Here is a 10,541-nt window from a genome sequence, read left to right on the forward strand (position 1 = left end):
AAATTCAATTTAGGTTGTCCTGAGAAACCTTACATCCACAAAATAAATTTTCTTAGTTTAGAGCTGTGCTTTAAGTTATAAGAAATATAACTCAATTTAAAAATCTGCATTATGGTGTTTTATTTTCCATCTCTCTGTTTGGAATAGCTGTGGTTTCCCCAGAGGTTATTCACACATCCAATGCTTGAACTGCCACTGGGCATATCAAAGTACCTACTACATCAGTAGTCTGCTTTCAGTGACCAGATACCAGCACACTTGAGTGCTCTGCAAAGCATCAAGATAACATTACTTGACCAACATGATCTTCCACTCCACAGAAGAAAAGCTACAACTTCTGGCATTTGAATTTTAATAAAAATATAAAGAGATAACCTTATATGCATTTTGCTTGCTGAGATTGTGACTCAACCTTTTTCCTAAAACAGTAAAATTTCACATCCTGCTAGTCTTAAAAGAATAAAAGTTTTACAAACATCAGATTTCTGAGGGGGGGGGGGCGGGGCGCGGGGGGAGAGAGGGGTGGAATATCCCACAAATATTCTTTATGACAGGAAGGATTTCCTGATTGACAAGAGTAAGTTTTTCAAGTTCTGCCTTAGATGCACCAAAGATTTCTTGAACCACAAAGTATTTCTGCTACTTATGCAACAATAGTGGGATATCACTGAAATATAAGTCTCTTCAGGGTACCGAGAATAAAAGCTTGAGGTGGTAACATGCTATTTCTATTGTAAGCACTTCTGCAAAAGAAATCCTTAATGAATATGAATCAGAAAGAATATACAGAAATTTCAGAATTATCAGTGAATTGCTTTACATTCAAGCATAATGAAACCTTAACTAAATTCAAAGGAGGCAAAGGCATGCAAAGGCTTCTGTTCACAAAGAAAACCTATTAAGTACAATATATTCAGAAAGGCTTACAATTCTGTACATAGTAAATTATAAAGGCTAAAAAGTTATAATGAAAATTTTAAATCAAGTGTTTAATAAAATGGAATGACAATGCATAGTATAGAAGTCTCTGTGCCCCCAAATTTAACTAGTAGGAGGTGCAGCAAGACACTTGCCTGTACCACAGAATATATATACATCTAAAATAATCTGCTATATCAGGCCAGCAAACTACCTGAAGGACGCAAAGCTTATTTTAACAGACCGCATTTTATATCTCTTTGCTGGTCCTGACTATAAAAAAAAACCCTCAACAGCAAACACACACCCCACCCCCCAATACCACAGCATTTACAACATTATTGTTTAGTAGTAGCTATAGTGCTAGTCAAACACTTCTAGTTACTGAACTGGCCAAACATCTGAGCTTAGACCTGAGGCTCACATGTTTCACCAGTTAAAGCTCTGAAGTTTTAGCTTCAAGAGCAAGGGCAAAGGCAAGTGAAAAATAACTTCTCTGACAGCCCATGTGTCAATTGGTAATTTGAGAAAGATCTAACAGCCCATGTGCTGAAGACAGTCTGAACTCCAAGAGCATAAATCAAAAATCGTTACTGTCTTTAGACCAGCTGTAATAATAGCCTATTCACTGACAGATCAAAATTAAAGTTTGTACTTCTCCCTGTATGCAAGTTTTTACCTCATTTTATAACAGTTTTCTGTTACAAGGGTGAGTCCAGAGTCAGATCTCCAAAATAAAACAAACTGCCACTTGCTAAGCGACAAAAAAAAAGAGAAAATATACCTCCTTTCATGCATAAAGTCAAAAGCACTGAAAACAAAAGACCCTAGTGCCAAATTACTTGCAGAAAAAAAATGGAAGCTCTAAGAACAGGCAAAAAACTGAAGCCCAAACTGTTCTAGTACAGATGGCCATTAATAAAGAATGAGTCACGACTCCAGAACTCAGTGTTAACTTAAGTTTTCCAGAACCAAGTTAACCATGTAGACAAAAACACAGAAAAGAACTTTGAAATATGAAACAATAAAATCCAAGTAAAATAGTACATATAGTTACATGAGGTAATCAAATTTATAATTCATGCTCCATTAATGGAATTCTGCTCTCCATATGGAGCAGAAACCAGAGACGATATGAAATAGCAGAGTTGTGATATTAATGATGACCGGGAAAGAAAAAAAAAATGTGATAGAGAAAGGGAAGGCAAACAGGGTAAAAATATAATAGAAGCCACAAACTTACATGGTTTGCTGAAACAAGATTTCATGATAGATGAGAGAATGCCAGCTCTCCCAGCTGCTTAAGAAATTGCTATGTGCGTTCCACAGGAATTACTTTGTGAAATGTTTTGCAGAAAAGAACATAGACATTAAAATACATTACTTTCATGTGACCAAGATCTGCCAAATGAGACTAAAGCACCCCACAAACTAATGCTTACTGCTCTTTCAGAAATCTACCACCTGAAACACCTGCGCAGCCAGAAAGAAAAGTGTAACTATTTTAGGACATCCGTAGCTTGGAAACACACCAAAGTGCAAAACGCCTTAAGTGAGAATGCTGAGTCTATACCAACTTACACTGTGTTTATTCCATCTGCAGTGAAGCTTCACTAGTTTATGAGCCCTTCTAAAATCCTGTTGTCATCCAAAGGAACAACCTGTGATCCAATGTGTCCCCTAGGCCAACAGAAAACTAACCCAGTCAAAAATAAGCACACACAGTTTCATGTATTATTTCAGCTTGCTAAACCAAATCACAGAGATCAAACAAGTACAGCATCCAAGCAAGCAGAAGTGCAACACACAGGTGGGGAGATTTAGAGAAGGATGGAACTGCTCCTAGTGAGAGCAGTGAAACTTCAAACCAGCCCAGCCACTTCACTAAATCTGAGAAAACACAGCTGTAATTCTTTCTCTGTATCAAAACAGACATGGCAAGAAACATTACTAAATTAGAAGTTGCATTAACAAGTTACATTAGTATCATGGATGTGGAATAACTGAAAACAGCTTTTGCAAACCTTAGAGATTTAGTTTCAGGCAAAGAGACCTTTTTTTTTTTTTTTAAACAACAAATACATAGCAAATTTAGAAACAGCTAATCTACAATAGTTTTAGTCTCTCATACAAATTATGATAATACAGCTGCTTTCAGGAGAAACCTCCTGAAGAAAATCCTGATAAAAACCTACATGGAAAAAATAAAAGGTGCAAAATGGAAATATTTACCATCATCCAATAAACTACTGGATTTAACTTAAAATGGACAAAAGCAGAAGAATAACTTTTATCTGTATATATAAAAACTGGATGCACGTAGCTAGAAACAGGTGGGAGAACAGTACGGCTATTTTTACAATTACAGCACCTAACAGCAATAAAGAACTTAAAAATAAAGTTGTAACAACTCCAGCTGAACAAATAGCCTGCTCCACCAGTTCTGGTTGAAACGGATAAGGTAAACGGGCACAAGAAAGATCTTTACTGAATTTTCCTGCTAGCTCAGTGCACTCCTCAGCACCCTCTGAAAAGCACAGACATGGCTAATTGCATGTTCTCTTGTGCTGAGATCAGCACAAGCTGAAATAATCATTTACTGTCGTGCACTGAGAGAGTGAAACGGAAAACTATCACACTCTAACCCTGGCTACGTACAGTCAGACGCTATGCTGAAATTTTAAATCCTAGATAAAGGATCCACAAGCTCAGCGGCCCAGCATTCCCAAGTAACACTTTCAGAAGACAGTCACAGAATAATAGTATTTCTACAATAAGACCATATGAGCACAACTCAAATCTGTTGGTGGGGTAAGAGCGAGGCAGAGAGAGCTGCCAATACCTTCCCTCTCGTGACCTCAAAGCACGGCAGACATCTGAATCCCTGTCAAGCTCTGCTGTTCCACTCAAGAGCACTCGGCAAGGACCAGCGGCACAGAAGAATCTTTACGTCGCCCCATTCTCCAACTGACCAGGCTTTGTATGCACCCCGGGGCAGGCACCCGCACAACCAGCGCGCAGGCCAGGAGAAAAGACAGGAAAGTCCAGGGGCGCCTGTGGGGCAGGCGGCCACGTACCCGGGACAAGCCCCGTTCCTCAGCCTCAGCGCCCGCCCCGCGGTGGAACAACCCCCGGCCGCGGGGCTGCCCGCCTCCGCCGGAGCGCGGCCTCCTCCGCCGCCGCGGCCGGCGCGGCGGCCCTGAGGCGACGGAGGGACCCGGGCCGGGCGGTGGGAGCCGCAACACTCCAGGGCCCAGGCCCCAGCCGCCACCCCCTCCCGCGCCCCGCACAGAGCGGCGCCGAGGGCCCGGGGCCTCCCGCCAGCCCCAGGCCCGCCCGAGAGGTGGGAGGGCCCGCGGCCGGAGGAAAGACGCGGCTGCCCCTTCCCGCGGCTCCCGCCAACCGGAGCGACCCCCGCCCCGGGGAAAGAGACAACAACAGCCGCCGTCCGGGCCCGCCCGCCCCCGTTACCTTGCCGCTCGGAGGCGCCGCCATGTTGCCGACGAGTGTTTATGATGACGTTGCGCTCTTCACGTGCTCCCCGGCCGCTGCACGCCACGCCCCGCTCGGCTCCGCCGCGGCGCAGGCGCGCTACGTGCGGACACGTCCCGGCCGGCCGCCGGGGCTGCGAACGGCGCCACGGCCCCGCGGGACACTGCCGGGCCCGGGGGAGTGCGGGGGGGAAGCGGGGCTACGTCACTAGAGGGCGGGGCCGGAGAGCCCCGCCCCCGCCGGCCTCTGAGGGCGGCGAGCGCCTCTGCCGTTCAGAGGGCGCCTCCGGGAAAGAGGTGAAAATACCAGGTTTGTTTCTTTTTTTTTTTTTTTTCCCACGGTCGTCTTTATTCTTCTGAATCCCTCGCACGCAGCTCCCTGCGAGACCGCGGCCTGCGGCCCGGCCTTGGCTGGGCGTCGCGCTGCCCGTTACCCCCGCGCGAAGGTTTACAAGGGCGTCATGGAGGGGTAAGGGGACCGCGAAAAAAAAAAAAAAAAAAAAAAAAAAAGTTTCGCTGCAGCCTTGTCCAGCCAGCAGCGGCACGGCAGGATAGCCCACCTGCCCGTGGGCCGGCGTGGAGCCCTGCTCGGCCTCCACAGCGAGGGGAACGGTGACCGAGGCAGATCGTGCAAGTATGGCAGCAAGGAAAAGAAGGGATTTTTTAATTTTATTTTTCTCATGCTTAAAGCTTTTTCTGAGCTACCTGCTACTGTAATTACAATTTGAAGACTGTTGAAAGTATGATAGAAAACACCCAGCGTATTCCTCCCAGTTGTTTCCTTTCTCTTCCTGCTGTTGTGTATGGTAAATACCAAGGAAATAGGGACCCATAAGCACCATTAAGCTGCCCCGATCTTTACTGTTGGTAAAAATCACACCGCTTTCAGGAAGATGGCTTTCAACACATAACACATTAATATTAATCACGGGATGAAGTCAAATCTTAATTACAACCTCATCCATGTTAGCAACTATTCATCAGTCATACACGTAAAGATTTGTAAAGTCTGAAAGAATTCTACAGATGGCAACAGGTTTTGATTGGTCTTTACCTGGAAAAGCATACAATGTGTGGTATTACTTTTTTAAAAAATAGCTTTCACCTAATTTCTTCAACATTTGATCCTGCTGAAAGCCATAAAGACAGACATGTTAGATTCCAACACTTCAAAATATTTTGAGCTACTAGTATGTCCCCAAATATTGTTTATCTGAAACAGATGAATGAGATGCTCACAGGGAAGTGATTTGCTACTCTGAAGAAGCAAAAGTTTTGTTGTTTGTTTTGTTTTTTTTTTTTTTTTTTTTGTCTCTGTCACAACATGGCATTATAATTGGTTTCTGACTTCTCATGTTAAAAGCTCTTTTGGTTAGATTAACACCCATATTGTACTTTTTACCATGGAAAACCAGATTTGCAGTTCTCAAGACAAATACTGATTTGCTTCAAAGTCATGAGAGCTGGTTGTGACTTTCTGTGTATAAACATGGATAAAGATGACAAAATAAAACCACAGTCAGACACGAGTCCTTGTAGTAATATCTAGGTCTGGAAAGCTGTATGGGCATAGCAAAAATGGACACCACAGCTTTAGTGATCCCTTCCTTTGAATTTAGTAAGAGCATAACTGAGTGTTACACTGAATTCAAGAAAGAACGCTACACATTAAAAATGCATCACCCTAAATGAATTGCTTTGAGTCATGAAATTGTTATTGCCATCTTCCACACCCATTTCACCTTGTTTGGTCTTCCATGTGTTCATTTTCATCCTTTCCCTTTCTTACCATTTTCTTTTATTTCTTTCTCCTTGCAATATAACTGTACATTAGTTACACACCCACGTATAGTCCCACTCCTCTCTCCACTTCCTTTTCATCTCTCAGGTCCCTGAAGTCCACAATGAACACTGGGGACTCCCTTCGTTTAGCTCCACTGCATACTCTCATTCTGGCCCTCCCGTGAAACCTCTTTGTCAAGGTTTCTTTCAAAGGTCCTTTCCTAGAAGCTCAGAATTAAGATTCCCATCTCAGCTTCATTAGCCTATATCACAATCTACAATGAACTCCTTGAAGTGTGCTCTCTTCACTAGCATGATTGCCTCCTCCTAGTTCTTTTAAGTCTTGGATTTGATCATTAGAGTATTCAGTCAAAGCCTCCCTCTCTTCGTAGGTAATTGTGTCAAATACATATTTATCTCATGACTCACCACTTCATTTCTACTACAGCAATTAATCCTGATCCAAAAATATTTTTTTATCATCATCTGCAGGCAGTTAATGGACAAGATGGTTCTATCTCCCTCCAGATTCTCTTAGGACTGATCTTTTCAACATCAATATCCATCTGTCTCCAAGGCCTACAGCCTGGTTGAGGCCTCAGTCTTTGATATCTCTATGGATTCTATCTTTCACATTAAAACTAGCTCCCTTTCAGACTTTTTCTTGTACAACAGCATCAAAGCATAGCTCTACCTGTCTATTCACACAGCTAAACAATTTTTTTCTTGTAACATTCTGTTTGCAGACACTGACTGACACCATTTTTATCTGTTCAGATTCCTGGATAATGCTTTTGCAAAGATCATTCATCTAGCCCACATCACTTGAACCCTCTCATCTAGCTCCTCCTGTCCACCTACCAACTCTCACCCTTCTCTAAGGCCCAACATAAAATGCCCTTCCTCATTTTGAGGATGGTTACCTCCCACTCACTGCCAAAGGTCTAGCTTCCACATCAAGTCAACTCAGTGCTAGACTCTGTCTCTTACTTGTAAATTTTTCACACAAGAAATTGCGTGAAAGGCTTTTTCTTCAACCTGACCTTCTTTGAGGGGAAAAACTCCTTTAGGAGTACACCAAGCTCTCTCATTCTTTAAATCCTGTCCTCACTTTTGCTAGAAAAGGTACCCCCAAAATTGGTATTAAGTAGGTGGTTGATGAACTAAAACCACCGATGATGCTGTTGACCCATAGTCTCCTTGTTTGCTTATCTATTCTATCTGTCTGCATCCATGTGTTGTTTCTTACCTATTCTTTGATTGTCAAGTGGGACTGGATAGGGTCCTTAATTTTTCATATGATCATAAGACTGTTTAGGTTGGAAGGAATTTTTATATGTCATCTGGTCCACCTCGTTCCTCAAAGCAGGACAAATTTAGTAGTTGGGTCAGATTGCTCAGTCACTTTTGCTTTGTGACAGACCATATGACCTTATCAAACTGTGGAACACAAGTGCAAAGGCACCCTGCAATCAGCTAAGAAGCATTATTCACAGCTGAAGGACTGAAAGACGGAACAAAATCACTGTGCAGGGGTTAGAGACATGTTTAGTATAACATGCTTACAGAAAATCCTGCCCTGAGGAAGACAAGTGATTTCCATTTTCTCCGCTGAGGATGGTTCAAAAATCTTGTTTATTGCTGATGTGATGAGGGTTAATGGCTGCTTTTCAACAAACCTAGACATTTAAGGTAAAGACAGTTCAAGAGACTGCCCTTCAAATTCACTTATTTACCTAAGTTATAGATCAAGCTAAAGAATCTAGCACAGCAGGCTCTTGTTCCTTTATGAGATTTTTAAGGTACTACAGTATTACTACTACACTAAAAGTCTCTTCTTTCAGTGTTTTTATTGCTAAAAACATGCTAATTAACAGTTAATACCAGTGTCTCTGTAAGCTCACGGAATGCTAACCTGTGCTCCTCAATGCATCTTCCCTCAAGCTTCCAGCATTTCTGTATTTGTTTTGTATGGGCACTCACTGGGAATAGAAACACTGAGTGGGAACTGGAGAATACGAAGATGCAGACTCGATGTAAGCTGTGAGCAGTGAGGAACAGCTACTGTACACCCCTTGTGAGGGGAGAAGGGGTTTAACACAATGCATTTATGTATCTATACACAAAATCAGAGCTGCTTTACCAAACATGGAACTACAACTCAAAACAATGACAAAAGTGCTCTTCAGAAGAAAGAGGGGAGAAAAAGATCACTTAGCAGGGGACAGGCTAACACGGGGAAAACTCGGAATAAATTTGAGAGATGGAGCTGTGAAAATATCCAGGAAATGGTGAACTATTTCTAGACTGTTTTTCTTAAACATTTTCATCTAGATAAAGATTACTTAATTTGCTGGGACTGGTTATCATTGCCAGACCTGTGCTAAGATGATCAGTGTTTGTACTAGGGAGTTGCAGCTCAAAATCTGACCAGAGACACAAAACTATCCTCCATTATTTCTTAAGAGAAGCAGCAACTGGAGCTCTGGAAACTAGACTTGGAGAAAACAAGAGGTACAAGAAAGGTACAATTAAAAAAAAAACTAAACAAAACAAAAACATTGACCAACAAATACTTGAACATTCTTGAAGTTCAATGGAACCTGAGTGCTTATAGAAGCATCACAGAGTTCTGGATAAGCCTTGAGCAAAAAACACAGAAAAACAATAACCTGACTAAACCCCTACGTTTAAAACATTCCCAGTCTCTGGATCTAGATTTGTTCCAGCCCTACTCAATATGCAGTTCAAAAGAAAGAGACTAGAATGAGAAAGAAGCTCCTGCAGTCTTCAAACATAGACTTTAAAATGTCCATGCAGGTGGGCCCATCATTTTCCAAATATATAGGTACACTGCAAAAGCAACATATAAGTAATTCTGAAAAATAGATTTACCGAGAAACATTGCATGTCAATGGAAGAGTGGTTAGAAACATAACATTTATCTTTAAATAAAGGTATTTTAAAGCTTTAAATCCCAAGAATTTCTCAAGAAGCACCATAGCAGAGAAAAAGATAACATTCAAAGGCTATGAAACAAGCCTGCGATGAAACACTTTCACTCTTGTGCAACCAGAACAGGGAGCAGCACAGCATTACCTGAAGGAGCTGTCAAATAAGTAAAGAATTAAAAGATAATTCACATTTTTTTGACTGCTGGACATCAGTTAATGCTTACATCTCCAAAATTAGTAAAATTTTATTGGAAAACATCACTGGAATATGCAGTACCAGAGTACGTGTGTAAAGTCTTAAACTTGAAATTTATTTAAAGCATTAAAATGCAACACAGTTGTTTCTTATCTGGCTTTAAGGCCACCCCAGTCCTCAGGAAGGATGCTTTAGTCCCAAACACAGGTATCAGTCCCACTGAATTACACCTGAGTTTGTAATTAGTGTTAAGTGGTAGCTCTCACACAACAGCCAGGCTTTTCCTTTTTGTTTCCCAGGTAAGTCTTTTCTCAGAGGTGCCTTAAAGTCAAGCTTGACACTTCTCAGGCCTAAGACTGAGACTTTTCTTTCCCTTGAGGGAGATGTGCTCAGTGCAGCTCCCTTCTCCTTCCACCAAACATAGGACAGGAGTTTCTGCTCCAAGTTTCTTCAGTGAATGATCAACAGGTCCCACAGGACACTTCCAGATCTCCCGTCCTACCGCGCTGCCCTCAGCATGCCAGTCGCCACTTGCCTCAATGTCAAGAAGGCAGGAGTGTTTCAGAGAGCTCACAGTCCCACAGACCAATTTACTCGACAAGATACATGACCACCTTCTAGCCAATTACCCAATCTACTCAACAGCCCTCTTGGGCCCTTCTCCCCTGCTCTTTTGCAAACCATCATTGCATAACAATGAGTATACCGTTATTCAAGATGGAGAGCAAAACGACCTTCTGCTATCAGGTTGCAATATCCCAGGATCACAGAAAGGTTGATGTTGTCAAGAAGCTTTAGAGAGCATCTAGTCCAACCCTCCTGCCCAGAACAGATTAGCTGAGCAGATCAGATTGCTCAGGGCCTTGTCCAGTTTGAGTTTTGAGTATCTCCAAGCATAGAAACACCACAACCTCCTCAGTTAAGCTGTTCCAGTGTTTGGCCACTTTTGCTGTGAAAGAGTTTTTCCTTATGCTTAAATGGAATTTCTTGTATTTCAGCTTATGTCCATTTAATCTTGTCCTTCCACTGAACAGACCAGCTCCACCTTCTTTACTCCCTCTCATAATGTATTTTTAAATGTTGTCAAGATCCTCCTCTGAGCCTTCTTGAGACTGAACAGTCCCAGCTCTGTCAGCCTCTATGACAGATGGTCCAGTCTCCTAATCATCTTTGATAATCCTCCACAGACCTTGTTCCAGG

General features: G+C 42.4%; 1 protein-coding gene across 1 annotated transcript in view; it reads right to left on the reverse strand.

The window, feature by feature from the left end:
* TBC1D15 (TBC1 domain family member 15) overlaps positions 1–4,574 on the reverse strand; it is a 36,901-nt gene extending 32,327 nt beyond the window's left edge. The window contains exon 1 of the mRNA XM_032999882.2: positions 4,390–4,574. Within this exon, the coding sequence (XP_032855773.2) occupies positions 4,390–4,413 (24 nt within the window). The 5' untranslated portion in view covers positions 4,414–4,574. The remainder of the gene's footprint in view (positions 1–4,389) is intronic.
* Positions 4,575–10,541: the final 5,967 nt, after the last annotated feature.

The sequence above is a fragment of the Tyto alba genome, unplaced genomic scaffold, assembly GCF_018691265.1.
Source record: "Tyto alba isolate M040663 unplaced genomic scaffold, T.alba_DEE_v4.0 Super-Scaffold_2, whole genome shotgun sequence".
Taxonomy (NCBI): domain Eukaryota; kingdom Metazoa; phylum Chordata; class Aves; order Strigiformes; family Tytonidae; genus Tyto; species Tyto alba.